This window comes from Ruditapes philippinarum, unplaced genomic scaffold, assembly GCF_026571515.1.
Source record: "Ruditapes philippinarum isolate M1 unplaced genomic scaffold, ASM2657151v2 ctg1559_1_1_1_1, whole genome shotgun sequence".
Classification (NCBI taxonomy): domain Eukaryota; kingdom Metazoa; phylum Mollusca; class Bivalvia; order Venerida; family Veneridae; genus Ruditapes; species Ruditapes philippinarum.
The window spans coordinates 101,820-125,458 of record NW_026866673.1 but is presented as its reverse complement, the minus strand read 5'-3'; the positions used below and the strand labels follow the sequence as shown (position 1 = coordinate 125,458).

The following is a 23,639-nucleotide window of genomic DNA, read 5'->3' as shown; positions in this document are numbered from 1 at the left end:
GTTGATACTTCAAATACTTAGCTTTTCCACAGACATGTACGAACTTTTATGAACTTTTAATAAATATGATTGCATTGATGGCTTAATTTCCGGTAATTCTGGATCATCTCTGTATCAAGTATGAAAAATTACAAAGCACAATAGCTTTAAAAATATGTAAGAGAGTTGTGATTCTGTGCAATGCACTTCTCTATACACCTATGAAGTTTCTTTTTACCTTCAATACTTTTTCTTATGCCCGGTAAATTAAAATTGTAATGGTCGGCTGGACAAGCCGATTTCAGTTCACCAAGTATACTAGTCATACACAATTTGTGATGGGTTTTAAGTCACATGGGCACTGTCATTGTCGTATGACCACTTTACAGTTTTACAGATGGAGGACAAGACCTAAAGTGCTCCTCCATGCATTATTTCAGAACCACCAACGTTCTGTCAGCTAGCTGAAGAAGCTGGATAAGTTCCTCACATGAAACAATTATATCCTTTGAGGGAAACCAACAACAGTGAGGGACAAGTGTTTTTTAAATCAACGGCATTATCTGCTCGAACACGGAAATCCCCTAGAAATTCAAAATTTTGGGCGATAATACATTAAAAAGATAGATCAATGACACAGGAAATCGTGCTTGTAAGATATTTTGATTCCCTTGAACAACTGTATCATTTATGTTGAAGTTCCATTACTTTCGTTTCCTGTTGAGGCTATTCACTATCGTCTGCTTTTGAATTTGAAACTGTCAATAATCAGTATTGAAATACTTAAATTAAACAAATTCGAGTCAGGCCGAGTCAGGCTGACAAATCTTAAAAGATGCGCATACAGTTTTGTACACTGAACTTTCTAAATAACAGAAATTATTTCAAGGTTTCAGATTTGTTTAATCCAAATCGTAAATAAGAAGCCAACATTATAAAATCTTATACAAAAATACAAAAGTTGTTCTGTCATAAATTACACATATAGCATTAACAATAAGAATCAACATATCAATTTCTCAATATAACTTAATAGTCATGCATGTATATTATTCAGTTTTATTATCATTTAAAAAATTTGTTTCGATCAAATGATTTTCATCCCTATGGCATGTACATACAATATATAGAGAATATACAGGTATACACACTCTTTATTATATAAATCAAATCCTACTGTAAAATGTGCATTATTATTTTATTATATTTCATTATCCTCCAAAATTGGAGTGTAAATCGCAAAATAATTACACTCCTTGAAAAATAGGTGTTAATAAATAATTTAATTCGTTATATTTTTCATTCTAATTTATGTACATGTACAACAGTTTTACAGCAAACGCTCATGTCTGACGAATCTTTTTCATTGCTCAATGTTAAATCAATTAAACTTCCAGCTGTTAATGAAATCATCATCTGTATATACATTTCATTTTTCATTATCAAATCAAAACTCAATACTTCTTTTTTAATTCACAGCTAACATATTGAAAAGACTGATATTGTTTACATGTATCACGGATTTATATTGTAATATAAATCCGTGCATATATGAAACAACATTTGTGTTCGTTAACCTGGATGCCCCTACGAAATAATAAGGGTCAATCGGGAAAAATTGCAATTGAATAAATTGACATAATGTGACTAAAACTGGGAAATATAGATACTGTTAATGACTTAAAAGACCTAGAAGTATCACGCTGACCTTAGAAACCAGACAAATCCATCAATAAGTTATGGCAGTTAGAAACTGGCATTCCTTCCCTCGATGATTCATCATTTTTGTCATCATTTTTTATGTAATCCGTCACAGACCAGACAATGGTATGGTCTTTGACTTCCTCTTTAGGTCTAAGTGCATTTGTATCTGAGTTTTAAATCGGACACATTTTTGTTATAATGGTTAAATAACTCTATTGAGTAATTTCTAAATCCATCTTGAAAAGGTTTTAGAAAGGTTATGTTACAAACATACATACATGTACACATACATTCACTACTTTTTGCACGTCATTAAAATATGGTATTTATAAGTCACACTTTTAGTACGTTGATTTTGAAGATACAAAAACCTTGAAAGGTTATGTTAAAGTCTCATGCTATTCATTGTCCTTGCATAGCTGGATCTTGCGAGCATACGATATACGCTATATCTCCAATACTACCATAACATTGCTGCATATTGGAATCGCCGCCTACTATAACAGCATTCATTACTGCTTGAACCTGTGGAAGTGAGTGAACTGATTCTACAGGTGTCCCTTGTGAAATCTGACCTGCAATCAATTCCATGTCTGATCCACATTCTGGCAAACTGTTTGAAGCATTTACAGCAACATAATGTACCTGAGAAGAAGTGTCGGAACTTATGACTTCTACAGGTATTCCTTGTTGATCTACCTTTGGTGATCTAAATGCCTGAACAATAGTATGGTTGGCAAAAGCCTGCTGCAACAAACTTGGATCAACTTGACCTACACTGTTTGAGTCTGAAAAAATATTTCCGGAAATTTGTGTTCCATCATAATAAGACACGACTTGGCTATCTTTACTAATTACTGTTCCTGTTTCAGCCTCCCACTGTCCTTCATGTACACTTTCTACACTGATCTGATCATCCGTAGAATTGTTAAACTGATCATCCTGACAATACGGCACTGTATCAGAGTTATTACTCATTGGTTCAACAACCACTAAAGACATTGAATTTTTGTTCACTTCGCCTTTCTTTGTACATTCATTTTTATCATTGGACTCATTGTCTTTAACATTCTGAATTTTAACCATTTCTCTATAAAGCCTATTTTTCCTAAATCTCTTTATCCTCTTGCATGATGGGATAGCTCTTGGAGATGCAAATTTTTGTTTCTGTGCAATTAGTTCTTTAATCTCAACATCATTGGTCGACTTTTGTGCAAATTCTAAAATCAAATCTCGAGTATCTTCATCAAATCTTTCCTTCTCTCCATACGGTAGTCTCCAAACTGTATCGAATGGTACATGAGACCCGGTGATTTGAATCCTCCATTTCTCAAGGTCACTCAAATAAAGCTTCCAATTAATCATTAGAGAACAATTATGACGATCCTGTTTATGCCTATTACCAGGGCAACCTGTGGAAAATTGAAGAGGAAATAAATTTGGTATTTTTGAATTAAACTGACTGATAGGCTACTGAGTTGCAGTGTTCTACCTACTTTGTCTTAAATATAAATAATTTAAAAATCAAAATTCAACTAATTTTAGACAGATTATCAAAATAAAAAGGAACTAAACAGGAAAAATAAACAAACCTTCTTCACATTTTCCAAATCCACCACATTTCCTTTTACAATTGCCATGGCCAGGACACCACATATACCAGTTCACTACATACTCGTCCCTTATTTTTCCCTCTTCAAACAAATCTCTCCGTCTTTGCCCTTCCTTGGTAAAAACAAAGCCATCATCAATTCTGTTTTTGTCATTAATTCTCCCATTCCTCATGTAACTTCCCTTGTCTACAGCAGTTGGTAGACGCTTGAGGGAGACAATGTTTCTCTTCACCTCACGTTTACCTTTGTTTAAGTAAATACCTCTAATCTGTGGATGTTCCTGTGTCCAAATCTTTGCACTTTTCCCTACCTGTGCAAAGCAGACTTCAGCGTCTCTTGCGTGAATCTTTGCTTTTTTGTTAATAACAGGATTCGCTTTTATCAACTGATCATTTTCAATATCTGTATTCACACTGACAGTCTTACTTATCACTGTAGGCAGACTTGATGTCACTACCTTATATCTATACTTTGGTGGAATGGACGAAACTCTCATTACTTCATCACTGTCTTTGTTGTAACAATCTTCACTTGTTGATCCAATTTTTTCTTTCTCTAACTGACATGTTTTCTTATTCTTTACAAAGTTTTTCTTAAGTATTAAAGTATCTGCACCTTCTTTTCCAACATAATCTTCATTATAGCGTAAAGGTCCCTTATGTTTGCGAACAGGTCTTTTTCCTTCTCTTATTTCACATAAAATTTTGGCATACGACTCCATTTCATCATTAGCCTCTGAATCCCCTGATTCACTTCTCATAGCTTCGTCTAATACAGTTTTTGTCTGTATGGGACTATTGATCTCAGTAAGATTTTCAGTATCATTATCACTATCTTCTCTTTCATCAAAATCATTTATCTCTTCCAGCTCATTTTCTAGACTGTCAATATGTTCATATGTATTTATTGATGCGTCATATCCATGTGTAATTAGTTCATGAAATTGATTCCCTCTAACAGTTTTTCTCCTATTTGTATTGTTTTCATGACCATCAAATGTATTGTCTTTGCATATACTATCAGCATCCTTGTCTTTAGGCTGTGTTGTCGCATTAACTGGAACATTTTTAATATTTTTCATTATTTCCTTATTACAGTGTTTACTAGTAATATTTCTCCCACTGTCTGTCTTGCCGTATTCAACGTTAGCTCCAGCCTTGCAAATTCTGGGGTTAAACAATGACATCTCCTTTTTCTTCTCAATTTCAGAAACGTGTTGAGCAAGAAGGCTTGTGGCCTGTTCAGATTCATGATCTGGTACAACTGTGTACACTTTTAAGCGTTTTTGTTCATCCAAAACATTAACTGTTACAGCTTTCTTTCTATCCAACACTTCAATCAATTTCTTCCCTCTTTCTGTTTCAATACATCTTTGCTTCCCTCCTTTTGGTAAGTTAACCTCTGTTGGTTGACTGACAGGTCTACCTCGTTTCCGTTTTTTCAATAACTCACTTGATATGGTTTGTACTGTGGCTGGATTTACATGATCAACTTTCAAATGTTTTCTTCTACTTTCCTGCTCGTTAGAGGCTTCATTCTGGAAATAGATGGTGAAAATCTTAGGCTCTTGTGAGTTGTAATTCAAGAGATAAAGGTTTTTCTTAAATATTTGTCACAACTTTCAATAATGTCTTTGATAATCATCTGAAGGGTTCCTTAGTTTCTTCATCCTGAATTTATCTTGATTGGTACACTTTACATCTTTTATATAAATATCAACTTTTATTTCCACTCACACATATTTACTTTTTAGACGATTTGAGTGAGCAGGTTTATACATTGTTAATTCTCGAAATAAATCATTGTGCATTTCCTTTCCACTGTTTCTTCTGTTCAGAGTAAATAAGAACACCTATTCCTCAACAAATCCAACACTATATAGATAAGCTCTTAAGAGACGATTAAATAGTTTGTTTTTTTATAACAAATGATATTGCTTTGGAATTTCTTTTCAAATGTAAAACAAACAACTTGAACAAGTGTGTTAAGACGGCAACTTGAACATATATACTTTAATGTAATTTTGATACAAAATGATAGCTTATGAACGTTAGTGTGGCTGAATATCACATAAAATAATATTTTGGACGATCCAGCCATTTCAATTTATTGAAATGACTACCATCTGAAAGTGTGACAAGTGACATTTAAAGAAAATGAGTAAATTGTTACTGATAATATGCCCTTATAATTTTTTGGACTTGTTAATACTTTAAGGCACACTTTGATGTGCAGATTGTTAGAAAGTGACGAAAAGCACAAAGCTATTAAAGTTTATTAAAAGAAACCCACAAATTCATTAACCATTATCAGGCTTAAAATAAATCTTAAAATGACGTGTCTATCTTTCAACCTTAACAAAACCATGCATCATGTTTAGGAAAAATTACAAATGTGTACTGAATGAAAACCAAAAATTGCAGACCATGATCAGACAGCACTACTGCGCCTCCTGATCTTGGTTTGCATGTGTCACATGGGTTTTATCCAATGTCGCCTGCAAACTAAGATAAAATAAATTGTATGAGGGATTCTTAATCCTGATGAAATCTAACGTTCATAGTATATATGCATGTAGTTAAAGCACATAGCCACTGTATCCCTCAGGACAGACTGGGGAATCTGACTTTTAACCACCATCTTAAGAAGTGAAAGTTATTAAGACATAGCATAACCTTGGGGACTATAAATCATACGTTTTAAAGGTCATTTAAATTAATCCATTTCCTAATGCCTGGTAATTTCTTGTTCTAATGATATTGCCATTTATGCTGAATACGACCATTTCTGTGTACAATACCAATGCTTTTAAATATTTAAGGAGTCTCGTATTTCATAGGGCTTATGCTTTGCATTGAAACTTTTAACATTTTGTTTTATTGCTCCTTAGGGATCTCTCTTTTTCTGCTACAATTTTAAGTTTGATTAATATCAAATACTATCTTAAGGCTTGCAGAAAAGACATAAATTAAACTAAGTTCTTCCTTTTCTACAATTTCAGTTTTGATTGACTTGCCAAGATAATGTACTTTGTATTAATTAGTAAGTGTTTAAATTATGAAGCCATTGGTTCAAGTGGAACTTAAGATATAACTTGTCAGTTTAGGTTAACCTCGTACAGACAGACGGATGGGCAGTTCAATTGTTGTAAATGCTCAATAAGGAAACATTTAGAAAATCTTCTTAAATTAAACAAGAACAATCAGTGATTACATGTGTCGCCTCATGATGGCCAATTTCATGTTGGGACAAGTTTTGTGACAGACGGACAGACAGATGGACAGCGCACAACTAGACTTGGTACTGATCATTCCTGTAAAGTTTGGATAAAATTTCACCAGTAGTTTATGAGGAGTAGTCTGGACAAGCTTTTGTGTATCTGGCAACACACAGAAAAAAACACCTTTTTATCAAAGGGCCATTACTCGGCCAAAAATCATTCAACCGGAAATCCGTGCAATATGCGCAAGGACTTGAGCTACAGATTAATCCTGTAAAGTTTCATTGAAATTGCATTAGTGGTATAAGAGAAGTAGTCCGGACAAACTTTAAAAATAAAAATATTTTTAAAGGGCCATAACTCTGACAACAAGAGCCCGGTTTGAGCTGGGTGATGCTCCCCGAATAGGTTTTGGACACAGAAAAGTACACCTCTTGTAGTTTCAGAGTTATGTCCGTGGAAAAAGTTCAAAGTGCAATAATTACTAAATTAGGAATGGAAGAGTTACTGTTCTTTGCATTGCACTTCTAATCAATGTGACCTATCAACCTACAAAGTTTCTTGTTGATATCTCTTATATTTTCTGAGTTATATCCCGGAAAACTTCAAAAAGTAAATATCAACAAAGGGCAATAACTCTAGATTAGGACAAAAAGAGTTATGATTCTTGTGCACGCACATCTACCCATTGAGATATATCTACCTAAAAAGTTTCATGTTGATATCTCTTATAGTTTTACAGCTATGTCCTGGACAAGATTTTTCTAAAAGGGGAAATAATTAAAAAATGAGGCTTAACAGAGTTATGGTTCTTTTGCACTGCACTTCTACTAAATGAGATCTATCTACCTACAATGTTTCATTTTGATATCTCTTATGGTTTTAGAGTTATGTTCCAGACAAAATTCAAAGTGTTCAAATTAACAAAGGGCAATAACTCCAAAATTAGGACAAAAAGAGTTATTGTTCTTATGCACTGCACATCTACCCATTGAGATCTATTCACCTACAAAGTTTCATGTTGATATCACTTACAGTTTTAGAGTTAAGTCCCAAACAAGATTTTTCTATAAGGGGAGATAATTCAAAAATGAGGCTTAAGATAGTTATGACTCGTTTGCACTGCACTTCTACTCAATAAGATCTATCTACCTACAATGTTTCATTTTGATATCTCTTATGGTTTTAGAGTTATGCGCCGGACAAAGTTCAAAGTGTTCAAATTAACAAGTGCAATAACTCCAAAATTAGGACAAAAAGAGTTATTGTTGTTATGCACCGCACATCTACCCAATGAGATCTATTCACCTACAAAGTTTCATGTTGATATCTCTTATAGTTTTAGAGTTATATCCCGGACAAGATTTTTCTATCAGGGGAGATAATTCAAAAACCGGGCAAAATAGAGTTATGGTTCTTTGACACTGCACTCCCCCTCAATGCCCTCTACCACTGTATGAAGTTTAAACAAATTATCTCCAAGGGTTTTCAAGTTATGCTCCGGACAAGGCAACGGATGGACAGACGGATGTTCTAACAGGAGAGTAATTATGTGGCTACTCTATTGTTCTCTCTATTGTTCTTTTTAGCCACACAAAAGAAAATAGCCACATAAAAGCATTACGGAATGAATGACATCAAAGAGAAAGAACAGATACCTATAGTCCCTCTAGCCACATAATTACTCTCCTGTGAGTGCGGACAGACGGACAGACGTTCTCACAGGACAGTAATTATGTGGCTACTCTATTGTTCTCTCTATTGTTCTTTTTAGCCACACAAAAGAAAATAGCCACATAAAAGCATTACAGAATGAATGACATCAAAGAGAAAGAACAGTTACCTATTGTCCCTCTAGCCACATAATTACTCTCCTGTGAGTGCGGACAGACAGACAGACAGACGGACAGACAGACGACGGAGAAGTGATCCCTATATGTCGCCACTACTCCGTAGAGGCGACACAATAAAGGTAGAAGTCAATGCCTGCTTTCAATTATCAATTGCCTTACATCAAAATACAATCTCATCTGTGATATTCATACCTAAAATTAGCTGCTAAGCACTCAGCAACAATGGAAAATTATTTTCTTAAGACCACATTATCCATAACCATTTATGATTATAATAAGTAAACTGTATTTTTTATCAACCTGAATAACTTTTCCTTTGGTTTATCATCTTATTTATTAGGTTTATTCATGTATAAAGAATATTCTCACTAATTAAGACATTTCAGAAATGTCCATTAAAATATTATTAATACATTCAAAGCTATAATTGGCAATTACTTGCCAGTTTTCATCCAAAGCACAGGTGTTTTTTACAAATCAATTTCTAATTCTATCCAAAAAAAAACCAGAACCCTGAAAATTTCAGTGAAGACTTAAATAGTGTCTAATTATGTTTTTTCATTCAATTTCAGTTTAAATCTTTATACTTTCCATTTATAAAATGTTTTCCAAAATGAGAAAATTATCATGAAACTATATGTGTGATCTATGATTCTATTCATTTTGCAATTTAAAACAAACTATTTTATGTTTCCATATAATTTAATAAGATTATCATCTATGTTAATTAATAAATATCTATAGAATAAAAGTTAACATATTAACATTAAACCTTGATGAATTATGAATTTCATAATGAATATGTTGCTGTATAAAAAGTAATGTTAAGAAAATTAGAAATAAACTGAAAAATAAACATAAAGTATAATCTCCAAGATGACTTCCCAAACCAATGGTTAAATTTTTGCATCACAGATCACCATTAACTCTCCAACAATTAAGAACAGTATGAAAACAAAAGACTACTTTGTTTCAAAGCCTGTTAAAATATAAAATGAATTTGTCAGGGTTTTGGAAAAAAAACGCAATTAACTGCAAAAGTATACCAGAAAACATTCAGTTCAATCCCTTTCTGTGACCTTGATTTTTTACACGCAAATTGTATGGGCAACAAAACTGCACTGAACAACATACTAGTAAATTAAAATACATTTAGTTCAATCCCTGCTGCGACCTTGACCCTAAGGTCCAGAGTCTTACATGTGGCACATCATTAAATATGTTTGTCTTATGAACCAATTTACTTTACCCTAATTTATGGTAGGAGCAGAAAATTACCATGCCATCATTTTCATTACGATTGATTGTAAATGTTTTTCTAGAGCGATCACGGTCCTTCATAGTTGATAATAAAATTATAGCTCTAACATAATTTCACAATTTCAAAGTTTTTGTTCAATGCATCAATTTCAAAATGATAATTCAATTGAACATCTTTCAACATTGAAGGTTCAAAGTTCCCAAGTTACATTCTAATGATGTATTATGCTAATATTTGAAAATATTGATAATTGCTATACATGATATGTAAAGTAAACAACATCTGAGTACTCACTGAGGAGATATCCCATGTTTTAAAGATTATACACTAGGTAAACGTGTAAACGCAGAATAAATACATAATGTCATTAAAAAACTGGCAGCTTTTTAAGAAAGGACTAAATTATCTTTACCTGTATGTAATAGAGAATGCAGCTTTCAAAATATAGTTAGTCTATAATCTCTTATTCAAATAAACATGTTCAATAAGAATTTCATAGATTTCAATAAATTTCTGCAATAAAAGTATTTTACCGAAAGATAAGCATAGTGTTTTTTAAACACTTACATTCATAACTTTGGGTTATACTCAGAAAAGTATTGTGGCAATCTATATGATGGTTTGTAACCTCTTAACTTCTGACTAGTTAATTATGAAATATAGTTTCCTATGCATTTTGAACAAGCTCCCCATGTAGAATCATGTATGATAATGTACACAAAGGATAAATAATCAAATTTAGCCACCTTATCCAATCAATTAAGAAATCATCTTAAACCAATTAAAATGGTCCAATCAAAATGGTAGGATACTACTCATCGTGCACTTGCAAAATGTTCCCAATCAGAATGTTTTTTTGCTTGACTCAAAGATAAAATATTTTTTTATTCTAAGAAATTGTTAGAATATATCAAAAACTAAAGAAACACACCTAAAAAAAACCCAGTCCAATAGGAGCATTTTGCAGGTGCATGATGACGTAATATTCTAACACTGGATCAAACAGATGTGTGAACAGGAGTAGGGGCACTTTGTGGTATATAAATAAAATCATAGTATTCATACCAATTTCAGTTCAAGTCTCTAGAAATAAGTCAGCTTGTTTCACAATTTCTTAGTAGAAAGCTAAATCAAATGAAATATTTTAATCAAATTTAAAAACTGTTACAGTAAAATTATCTTGTTTCCATATTAATCGTATGGTCAATCCTTGAACAAATTGTGACATAGAATCTTTCTGTTACTTAACACCAATGAAAAGTGCACATAATCAGAATAAAATGTTCCTCAACAAAATATTATGTTGCTATTTTAAGTAGGGTTTAAATCATTATGCAATGATTTTGTGCATGTGCCATTTGCTAAAAAGGAAATAACCAGCTCTTTTATAAAGGCATTGTTGAATTAATCTATTTAACAAATGAAACAAAAAATTTGGAAACTGCTAGCAGCAGAAATATAGAATTATACACTTAAATAGTTACAGAAAAAAGTGTCATATTTTCTTCATTTGGAACTTTTAGCTGAATAAATTTATTCATTTGGCAAGATTGATATCTGACTAACGAATATATGATGAAACTTGCAATAAACAAACATGGTCTAAGGGAGATAACCAATACACTTACTGTTCCTTGTACAACATGATGAGTTTCAATAATCTGCTTCTTATCTCCCCTAACAAGATTTATGGCATGAGGCAGGGCAGGGAGAACAAATCTAAAACACTCCTGAAAGAAACAAAAAGTAAATTGTGATCACTTTTATTGATGTAAAATGAATCATTACAACAAATCTATAGTGACCGAGCATTAAGCTGATGTCTGCAGCATACCAAGTTAATAGAATATTAAAAACATTCATAGAATTCAAAATTTAAAAAAAGTCTATACAAAATATGACATGAAAGTGATAGAATGTTGAAAATGAACTACATGTCAAAAGAATTTGTAACTATAAGAAAGAGAAACTAGTTTAATATGTTTCAAATACAGAAAAAACTGAAAGTTTAGGATACCACTTTATTCATAGACATATTAATTATTACTTCATGAAAGGCAATAAATCTGCTGATCAAGTGTTTTGATATCATTGTACCAAGAGGTTTGCTAGGAAGTTTCATCACAGTTATCTTAAAAGAATCTTATTTTTGGTTGGGATGGCACAAAGGTAAAGGTAAAGGTCACATGGTAACTATCCAGCTTTATTGGTGAAGGAAGACATCAGGTGCCCCTCTGTGCATTAGTACAGGCACCAACAGGCACCTGGATAGATCTTTCAAAAGATTAAAGTCCCGGACGAGATTCCAACAGCAGTGAGAGGCAAGTGGTTTGAAGTCAACGACCTTAACCACACCCCACAGACGCCTCCAAAAAAAGATAACCTTGGAGCCAAATCAATGTCTTAACTATGGTTATTGAATGATTGTATATCATTCTAAAACAATTTTGTATATTCATAAAAAAGGAGAAATAATCCGATGGAAATCCTTGCTAGTGTTTTGGATCAATATGAGGAAAACAGCATGTAATTTTTACATGTGGCTTTACATTTTTAACATTGACCCTTATTTTAAATGTTTTTTATTCATTGAACTATTACCCTGCTGAATTTCCCGTTTGCAATTTGGTTATTGACCAGTGAGATTAAGTTATCAAATGATAAAATTTTGCAGAGAATGGTCACATCAGTATGGATTAGTATGCTGGCCTGGCTCTAAACTGTTGTCATAAACAAGTCATTATCACAGCTTATCACATACCCGTGCCGCTTTTGTGACTCAGTAAAAATGGTACTGCATGGCTGTGCATATATTTTGATGTGACATCATTTTCATTTATAGTGTTAAGATGCGCTAAATGTTAGCGTGACACTATAAGCGAGTCAATGGCGAATGATTCTTTTTCACTTTAAACAGTCTTTATTTTGGGTATGTGATAAAATAGAATATTATATTCGTGTAAGTTCATGAACTCATTAAATAAAATAATATTAAGCTTGCCAGAGGCTTGCGTAATATAATTATATTCAACTCATTCAGTAAATTCTGTATTGAACCTACATTCATCCAATATCCTCTATTTATAGCACCTTTAAAGCTACATGCCTCCAGATGAGTCAAAATATTTTAATAAAATCAAACTTGTACTAAGATCTAAGGAGACGTAAAAAGTTTCAAGATTCAAGTAATATTTTACCTATTATGTGCGATTAATGACTGATTTTTCATTATTTACAGCTATATTAGCGTTATTATTATTATTATTAGCGTTACTAACGCAATAAAGGTTATTTATGCATATTTTGACCACTTTTTGGTAATTTACATGGTTTGCAATTCCCATTGATAATAAGGAAATTGTTTCCTTTTGGTTACTTTCCAATATTACACATTCAAATACCTTTTCAAAATTTTCATGAAAATAAGCATGAATCTAGAGGCATGCTACTTTAAACATTTCAAGGCAGTGTATACCCTGACAATAAAGTTATGACAATCTTAACATAAATATACCTCTGATCCTTTGGCACTTCCAGGCAAGTTGATAATCACTGTACCTCCCCTTATACCACATACTGGTCTGAAACAGATCAATCAATATAGGTCAGTTCATTCACACTGCTTGTTCAGTAGCAAATTAAAAATATGGAAGGGTAGCCTAGCGATTAAAATGTATTCCTTTCAACAGAGGATTATGGGTTAAAATCATATAGGATTTACAACCATATTTTCCTGGTATGACACCAATATTTGGTTACTTGATGAAGTTAAAAGAGAAAAACAATTACAGTCAACTATCGTAATCTTGACTTGGATTCACCATGCTGGAGACAATGTTTTCGCTATTGTGGTGTATTACTGAGTAAATCTCACTATGTACATTTATCACCTACTCCTGTATTTCTGCTGGTAAACATCCGCTATTTTTTTAAATATTGACTTTGCGATATATGGCTCAAGAAAACAAGACATGGAGATATCATACTTAGCTTATTTGACTTCAGATATGTACATGTCTTTTGTAAATTTCAGTTTCTATCTGGTTCAAACCCTAATAAGTTTATCTCGACATTTTGTATCTTGATATTTTGTATGACTTGGAGATATTAAGAGTCAACTGTAATTTAAGGTTCAAGCTTTCATCACTTTTAAGCCAAAATAAATGTATCTGAACTAGAATTTTAACTGTTAAGTTCAAATTAAAACTTTAACCATATGAAGACTTAACAACTAGGTATTTTTAAGTTAGTGGCAACAAAACAGACTTTTTATTAAATAATCAACTCCAACAAGTTCATCCTTAAATAACTAGTAAAGGCAAACGATAGCTGATGGAATTTATCATCTTAATACCTAACATGCTATATTTGTGTATCGGATTTGCCCTGCTTTAAATATAAAACGGTCAATTTGATGTTTAAGAGATTTAAATCTCAAAATACAAGATTTGAACAATCATCAGTTTAGAACCTGATCAGGTAACACAAATGTGTAGGATCCATTCAGTCTTACCGGGCTCAAAAATAATGGCAAAGGCTTATCACTTCAGGTTCTAGCATCTAGCAGGTTATTACATAATAAAGTTTAATACAACATATCATATGACCTTATAGCAGATATACTTGTTATTCTGTGTCTGTTATTTGGTTTAAATCAATGACATATAACCAGGATTTGAACATACAGCATTAAAAGATTGATATTGCATAAAACAAAATGACCAAGAGCTGTTCATATGACAGTGCACACAATTAATCTTAGTGCTAGACAGTAAAAAAGGGGCATAAGTCTGTGAAAAGGTAACTCAGAGTTATGGGAATGTAAGATAATCACAGAGAACAATTGTTAAAGGTGTCAAACTTGCACATAAAAACTTAACAATGCCTGGGTGAGTACAATAGTCATCCCTTTTCTTGGAATTGTCCAGCTTTTAATATAAAAATGAGGAATGAATTCTGAGCCAATATCTACCTTGACAACATAGCCATAGGTGTGACTTCCAGAGATGATTTCAACATTGCAAGAGACAAACCTAATGCCTCTTTCTCTATCACACTTCTTGTTGCCTGAAATATAACAAAATTTTAATCTGACATGGCAGTATTAATCACAAGTTAAGCAGAGCAATAGCTGAGCAGTTAAGCTGTCTGCCTTAACCCTAGGGAACGTGGGTTCAAGACGCACCAGGGTCACAACCATGTTTCAACATAATGTAAAAAGTACAGACCTTTAGGTTATATAACTTTCCTGAGATATAACTTTCCTGAGTTCTGTCTTAAAACTCACAATTTTCATTAGTCAGTGTACATTATGTGGCAATTTCTCACAGATGACCTTAAATTATCATTTTACACATCACACAAAATAGTTGTTTTTCTTATTAACTGACTACTTTACAGGGGCAAATACCTACCTCAGGGGTAACATCCCTTGGTGCAAACCCAGTACCTCCAGTAGTAAAAATCAAATTCAGTTTGTCCTTGTCGCACCATTCCACCAACTTTTTCTGTAAAAGTAACAAATTCTTTACTTCATACATTATGCTATCACTCATTTACATTATTAAAAGTTTTTATTGTTGCATATACATGTATCACATTTGTGTATCTCTTCCTTTATTATTTTTGAAAATGTAACATGCTGAATATTCATAATAAATATTCTGAAAATATATTTGCCCTTTAAAGAACTTCACTGATGTCCAAAAGCCCAAAACATAAGGTAATTTGAATTTCGTACATAGATCACCAGGGACACTTAAAACAGAAAGATATGCAAAAAATGATTAGGGAATACTAAGAAATAATTTGAAAATCATATTTTTGTGCAAGTCCGAGTATGTCTAAAAGCGTTGCAACACTTTTCAATTTTAGGTCCTTTTTCACAATAAGAATAATTATTCTAGAAAAACGGAGTGAGGTAACAATCTGAAATTTTACGCAGAAGTTACTGGTCTAGACCTACATCAAACAGAGCATTAATCTCGAAAATTATTACCAGTTCCATCATGTCAAAAATCCTCAGTAGAGTCCCTTTAAAATTATATATAATATTCAATTCAACCCTTTGCTTGCTGATGGCAATAGATTTAGCATATGTGATAAGTACAGACCAACATCGGCAGCCCAGACAATGGTCTGCACTGTTCACTATTCAGGCATTCCGTATTTTTAAAAAGTTTCTCAAAAATTATTAATGTTTTTGTCCAATTTGAAAACTGGTAAGTCCATTTAAGATATTTAGCATGGTAAGGGTTTGTGGTGGTGTTGGTAGTTTACCCTTTGGATCATGGCCATAAGCCACTTTTAATTCACTAGAGCACAGTTCAGCCACAGTATCTTTCCTAGGCAGGTTACAAGTACCAGTTGCCTACAACTGAAAATATCTGTACATGTCAGAGCAACGGTATAGTCAAATGACTTCAGAATGGATTTCATGATCAATCAAAACAAAAGTGACCCAACCATCCAGGAATCGAACCTGGGTCCGGTCGCCCCAGTCACAGTCCAACACCCTACCTATTTAGCTAAGCAGACAATTATATGGTAAGGTTGAATAAAACACTTTTACATGTACCATAAAAATGTAAAATTCATTAATTAACTTGAGCATCTGTTTTTTGTGTGTGTTTTATTTGTAAATATTTTCTTTTCAATTTTAAAAAGCTTTGTTTCTGTTAATTATTAACACAAACAAATTTGAAATTCTTACCTTGATTTCTTCCACTTCATCAGGAACAACTGCCTGGGCTGTTACACATCCATTGTTTCTGTAAATGCAGATGTTTCAAGTTACGCTTTCTATCATGTCAAAATGAGATAATTATTCATTTTTCATTGGATAATAAATGATGAATTTGTCAATTACCTGTATGTCACCCTCGGTCATATAATCAAGTTAGATAATCATATTGATGCAGTTCAGATTTGTAGTTATAGAGATAGAGATGACTGTTTACTTTTTTACAGTGCAAACATGTCATATTTCCAACCACCCAGATAAGGGAATTCCACTGAAAAAAACAGCAGATTTATGGTCCTAAAAGAGGGAAAAATTTTAGGCTAGCGTAAACAAGTAGTAATCATTATATTGTGCACAAAATCATTACAATTGATTGAATTTTCACATTTATTATAGAAACAAGTGTTTAACTACAACATATGATATAATTTCCATGTCTAACTAACTGTAACATATTATAATTTCAAGTAACTGGAACACATGTTCAAATCATGTGAATCTGAAATCAAATACTATGTTGTGCATGAAACTGGTGATATTTCAGCACTATGTTATATATATTCAGAGTTATTTTATGTCATACAATACAAATTTTTAATACCATTAGAGTGAATAAGGCCAAATATACATGTACTACTGTTTAAGTGGATATTTTTGCACCACAAAAAATTTTGCAAATGTCCAAAAGTGGACTATTTACGTACGAAAATATTTGCAAAAAAATGATTTCTTAAAATATTGTAATAATATATTTGTGATAACAGAAATGCCATGCAGTAGATAAAGATTAAGAAATCACTACATTAGTGAGATCATTCTATACAATTCTTTGATACTTTTGTTAATAATTCTTTGACTGTTTGAAGTAAACATTTATTGATCAATAAAGGACCTGATCACACATTTATTTATCCTACAGTTATATGTGAGTAACCTAATATGTTATTGACACAATAATTGTCACATTAAAAATTTGTGATTGGTTAAGAAGAAGAAATATTTCTTGCTCACTCAAATATTTGCGAATAATTTCAATTCACAAGTATTAACACATCGCAAAATTTACCATTGATACAGTAATTACAATTTAATAGGCCCAAGATCAGGGTATCATATTTCCTGATCTGAAGTATGACATGTGTCCCCAGTGGGGTTTTTCAATTCCCTTAAAATACTTTTATGAGGGGTAAAAATTTATATGAGGCCCATGAAACAAGGGGGTGCTGAGTCAAAAATTTGGTTTTATACAAACAAATTTTAAACAAAATCAAAAAAATATATTAGTATTTTTATGGAAAAAAAAGTATACTTACAGGAGTGTATTTGTTAGCTTCTTCAAATTTGGTCCACTTTTGTCAACTGTAGTTCCTGTGTGACAGGAATCACTCACTGAAATATCAAAAACTTATCTTAATCATGATAAAAAAATTTGATCACTTTTAAACAACTATGGTACTACAATCTGAGATTTTGACCAAAAAGCTTGATTCTGACCAAGAACAAAAAATATCTGGGTGTATGGAATTATCCTAACAAACTGTAAAAACTTTAAGAAAGAAATTCTCCTTAATAAACACAAAATAGAAGAAATTTGTCATTTCATAGTTAATATAGAAGAAATAAAGCACAAATATGTGTTTTTATCACAAATTTTTACTGTAAAAGAATATTTACTGTTCCTAAAAGTATCTATAATATAATGAAGAGGCTAGCTGTATGGGTCTGTACTGCTAGCCAAACTGGAACTTATTTAACAAGAGCTGTCCGTAAGACAGCGCGCTCGACTTTTTTATTGCTTGCCAATAAAAAAAGTTTTTGCAGTAAAAGGCAATACAAGAATCTCTGTATTTTTAAAGTGAACAATGGCCATGAGCATTAAGATATTTAGTGAAGAATTATTTTACTGAATTGTGTGATACCCTTGAACACTGCAGCAAAGTTTGAAATGTTTAAGTCAAAAGAGGGCTGGTAAGAAAGAAAAAAAAACTGAGTTGAGCCTTAAATAAATTTAATAGTATTAAACCAAGATTCTAAGTCGATAAAAGGCCTTAATTTTTAAAACAAATCCTTGACAGAGTTACCTTCTCTTGCGTACAGATGGGGGTAATGATGTGAAATAGCATTAAAAGTTTCAAAGCAATATCTCAAAGGGTTAAGGCAATAAGTGGATTTTACCCATATTCAATGTATTTTCTAAGTCAAAAAGGGGCATAATTCTGTCAAAAACCTTGACAGAGTTATGTCCTCTTGTCTGTTGATGAAGGTCGTGATGGTAAACAAGTATGGTCAGTTTCAAAGCAATACCTCCAATGGTTTTGAAATAAAGTGAGGTGGTACAAAAAACTTAACCAAGCTCAATACACTTTCTAAGTCAAAAAAGGGCCATAATTCTGTCAAAAACCTTGACAGAGTTATGTACTCTTGTCTGTAGATGGAGGTTATGATGGTGAACAAGTATGGTAAGTTTCAAAGCCATACTTGTAATACTTCTGAAATAAAGTGGGGTGGTACGAAAAACTTAACCAAGGTGTGACGCCAACGCCGACGCCAACGCCGACGCCGACGCCGACGCCGGGGCGAGTAGGATAGCTCCCCTTTTCATAGAAAAGTCGAGCTAAAAATACTGTAACCTTATGATAGTCAATTGTATGTTGCAGTTACTGTGTAGAAAGAGACACAAAAATCAAAAAGAGCCATGTCAACATGGCCACCCCCATCAAATGTCTTTGCTCATTGGAAGAATGTATATGTAGTAGAGCAGAATAATTCAATTAAAAGAGGTCTTTTGGTAATGAAAACTGATGGCTGAAGTGATTACAGAATTAAAACCTATGTGAATACTGATGGCTGAAAATAACAAAGGGCAATAACTGAAAAATAATGCAGGATAGGTTATCATTCTTGTGTGTTGCACCCCTCCTAAGTAAAATCTATCCACCTATGAAGTTTCAAGTTGATACCGCAAATACTTTTGAGATAAGCTCAGGACAAAATAGTATGAAAAAGAACAAAGGGCAATAACTCAAAAATTATATAAGAAAGAGTTATTATTCTTGCAAATGTTCCTCCTCAATAAGATCTATCCACCTATGACATTTCATGTTGACAACTCAAACACTTTTGAGTTATGCTCCACTCAGATGAAAAATTAAGTATGAAAAATAACAAAGGGCAATAACTCAAAAATTATGAATGGTAGAGTTATCATTCTTGTGCACTGCACTCCTCCTCAATGAGGTTTATCCACCTATGATGTTTCAAGTTGATACCTCAAATACTTTTGAGATAAGCTCAGGACAAAATAGTATGAAAAAGAACAAAGGGCAATAAGTCAAAAATTATAAAGCAAAGAGTTATCGTTCTTGCGCAAAGCATTCCTCCTCAATAAGATCCTTCCACCCATGACATTTCATGTTGACATCTCAAACACTTTTGAGTTATGCACCACTCAGGTGAAAAATTAAGTATGAAAAATAACAAAGGGCAATAACTCAAAAATTATGAAAGGTAGAGTTATCATTCTTGTGCACTGCACACCACCTGAGTGAGATCTATGCACCTATGAAGTTTCATGTTGATATCTCAAAGGTTTTTTGAGTTGTGCTCTGGACAAAAATTAAATTTGAAAAATAACAAAGGGCAATAACTCAAAAAATATGCAGGGTAGAGTTATAATTCTTGTGCACTGCACTCCTCCTCAATGAGGTCTATCCACCTATGAAGTTTCAAGTTGATACCTCAAATACTTTTTGAGATATGCTCCGGACAAAAATGTCGGGTGGAAGGATGGACGAAAGGTCGGAAGGACGGATGGATGGAGACTATTTCTATATCCTTTTCGGCGGGGATAATAAATTAAATGCTTTTTTTATTCAAGGGCCATAATTGGCCAAGTACTTGAGCTATCGATCAATTATGTAAAGTTTTTATGAAATTGCATTAGTAGTTCGGACAAATTTTAAAAATTTAAATCATTAAAGAGCCGTAACTCTAACAAAATCATTTAAAAAAATTAATGTTGATAAGATGCACAACTAGACATAGTATTGATCACTAATCATTCCTGAATAGTCCAAACAAGCTTCTATGTAGATGGAAACACAAAAAAACACCTTTTTTATTGAAGGCCCATAACTCGGCCAAAAATCTTTCAAGTGAAAAATTTGTGTATTATGTGCTAGTACTTGAGCAACCAATTAATCCTGTAAAATTTCATTGAAATTACATAAGTAATATAAGAGTAGTCTAAACAAACTTTATTAACTATTAACGCCTTTTTTATTTAAGGGCCAAAAATCATTCAAGCGGAAAACCCCTGTAATATGGGCAAGAACTTCAGCTAACAAATAATCCTGTAAAATTTCTTGAAATTGCATTAGTGGTAGGCCAGACAAACTTAAAAAATAAAAAATCATAAAAGGGCCATAACCTCTGACAAAAATCATTGAACTGGAAAATGCCAACAATATGCACAATTAAACTTCAAATTAGACCAAACACTTTTATGCATAATTATTTTTAATTCATCCTGGAATGATAGAATTGTTGACTGGGCATGAACATCTGAGTATTTTTATCAAAATTCATATCATTAAAAAAATATAGGTAAAATAAATGAAGGCAGTTAATTCAATGTGTACATGTGAAATCACATAGTTATCTCTCGTAGACAATGTGAAATGAAGACCGTATTTACATGTCAGTAAAAGCGGTCTCACTAAAAAGCGTCCCGAAGAAATTTAGCGTCCCAAAGCGTCCTGAAGCGTCCCGAAGCATTGTTGTTAATTTAAACAGTCAGAAGGGTTATATTTATTGTAAATGAGCTATATTATTATGTCCTGAGGTATTTATGGTAGAAAAAAATAATCTTACTTATCATTTTTTCTATTTATATAAAAAAACTAATATACCTTCGACTCCAGTTCCCTTGCTCAAAAACCACCGTATACTACGTAATTAAGAAGTATTTCAAAATAATTTTGGTTTAGATAAACATTAAACCTTCCAGACGTTTTGTCGGTATACGGTGGATTTTGAGCAAGTGAACTGGAGTCAAAGGTATGTTAGGTTTTTTGTACATAAAGGGTAGTCTAGGGGTGGTCTTGGTGTAGTCTTGGGGTAGTCTAGGGGTGGTCTTGGTGTAGTCTTGGGGTAGTCTAGGGTGTCTTGGGGTAGTCTTGGGGAAATCTTGGGGTGTCTTGGGGTAAATAGACGGTAATAGGACATTTCGGACCATGGACGTTTCGGACCAGACACTTCGGACCAGATTTTGGGACACTTCGGACCAGATTTTGGGACATTTCGGACCAGATATTTGGACGTTTCGGACCATGTGTTGGACATTTCGGACCATGTGTTGGACATTTCGGACCATTGTTTTGGACATTTCGGACCAGATTAAATATTATTTTTTGATATATTAGGCATCAATTATTCGATAAACTATAGAAACTTTATATATATATTGACACAATAGAACGATTTTACACCTCTCCTGATTTAGATTTTATATATTTTGCACTATAAATGAAGAAAATGAAAATGAACAGTTTCCTCATAAGTTGATGTATAGCGTCTTGGTCGTTGAAAGCTGTCTGGAAAAAAATATGTATATAATGAAATTATGAACTTTAATATAAACTTTTTTTTCCTTTACCAATACATGCAATTATTCTTGTAAATATTTGTTTTATATACCAAAAGATTTTATTATTATTATTATTATTATTATTCAGTAATTATTCTTTTCAATAAAATGAATTTATTTCACTTACTTGAAGTCCATACTCTTGGGCTTTCCTCCATAGTGCCTGGCCAAAATGTTTACAATTAATCAATTTGTTTGTTGTTTATTGTTAATCAAAACTATACTTTAATCGCATTCCAATCTAATCCAATCAATTTAATTATTTGTTGTAAAATTAGGTGAAAATTACATACATACTTCTTTAATTGAGTGAATCGTAACTTAAACGAGTTCTATTCAGCAATTAAAACGTGTGAAAAACTGCATTGACAAGGATGTCGTTGTTCTTTAATACCTGCTAGATCACGATTTAATTTGGATAAAGTTGACTTTAAATATGTATATAGATCTAAATTTTAAGGTATTCTATTATTGTTTTAAATTTTTTTCAATATTAAAAAATTGTCAGCGTATAGAAATACATAAATGAATTACGATAGAAATATTTACATGGATAGCCAAAACAATGGTAATATAAGCTTATCCGAAAATGTTAAATCGCGTCGGACAGGTCTTTACTGCATGCATTTTGAATATCATAAAATATATAAAATGTCAAATATTGTAAATACATCCTGAAATAACAAATAATTATATATAAAAAGGAATACATATGTTCTGGTCCGAAGTGTCCCCATCATGGTCTGAAATGACCATCCGATATGTCCCAAAATCTGGTCCGAAATGACCCAAAAATCTGGTCCGAAATGTCTGGTCCGAAACGTCCGTGGTCCGAAATGTCCGTAATTCTGTCCTTCTGGACCAGACAATGTTTGGACAGAGAGACAGACGGTCGGAAAGGACTTAGGCTACAAATACAATATGCCTCATTTTTTATGTTTTATTTTTATTTATTTATATTTTTTGGGGGGAGGGGTTAATTCTAGATCTATTAAAATAACAAGAGATATTACAATTTTTCTAGAACTAGATCTACAGAACTAGGCACGAATAATTTTGAGGACGAATAAAAAACGAAAGCACTCAATATCATATTAACGTGAGAAGTCAAACATAAATTACAATATGTCTAGCAACAATATAAATATTTAAGCTGTACCTGTCAGCACGCCAACACGAAACTTGGGATGTGTTTCTAAAGGCGTTGATGACACCGAACTTTGTGTCGATGCCATTTCCTACTTCCCTAACTCGGTCAATTAATCAGACATTACTTCAAAAGCCTAATAATAATAATAATAAGTTTTCAGGTACATAATAAAAGGAACAAGTATTAGCAAAATGCTTGGAATTGCCGTTCAGCCATGAATACTGTACAGTATAGAAATAATATTTTATTTCTTGCCAAATTCCTTTATTGTAGCCAGCACTATTAAGTGTTGAGAAATGAGTACCGCTCAAGCCGGTGATATTCATTATCCTTCGTGTACAGACTCAATCAAACCGAGTCTGCAATTCTCTTGTAATTTTGTTGTGATTAATGCTTCCGAGGGATCACTTTGTTTCCAGATTTTTTTTTTACTATTTGATTGCAATATTATGTTATTATGTCTAGTCGTA

At 32.7% G+C, this 23,639-nt stretch overlaps 1 protein-coding gene across 1 annotated transcript; it reads right to left on the bottom strand.

Moving 5' to 3' along the window:
• Window positions 1–843: 843 nt before the first annotated feature.
• On the bottom strand, window positions 844–23,326 carry LOC132733302 (uncharacterized). Its single transcript, XM_060719922.1, has 9 exons — window positions 23,179–23,326; window positions 17,686–17,761; window positions 16,343–16,400; window positions 15,045–15,137; window positions 14,603–14,697; window positions 13,145–13,211; window positions 11,259–11,360; window positions 3,276–4,833; window positions 844–3,095 (listed from the first exon to the last, which is right to left on the bottom strand). The coding sequence occupies exons 1-9, from the start codon at window positions 23,252–23,254 to the stop codon at window positions 2,086–2,088; spliced, it is 3,135 nt and encodes a 1,044-aa protein (XP_060575905.1). The 5' UTR covers window positions 23,255–23,326; the 3' UTR covers window positions 844–2,085.
• Window positions 23,327–23,639: the final 313 nt, after the last annotated feature.

Excerpts from the sequence above, each read along its gene's own strand:
- LOC132733302 (XM_060719922.1), bottom strand. The coding sequence starts at position 23,254 with ATGGCATCGACACAAAGTTCGGTGTCATCAACGCCTTTAGAAACACAT. Across the intron at positions 13,212-14,602 it reads CCTATGGCTATGTTGTCAAG|ACCAGTATGTGGTATAAGGG; the intron begins GTAGATATTGGC and ends GATCTGTTTCAG. Across the intron at positions 11,361-13,144 it reads GAAGTGCCAAAGGATCAGAG|GAGTGTTTTAGATTTGTTCT; the intron begins GTATATTTATGT and ends TGTTTCTTTCAG.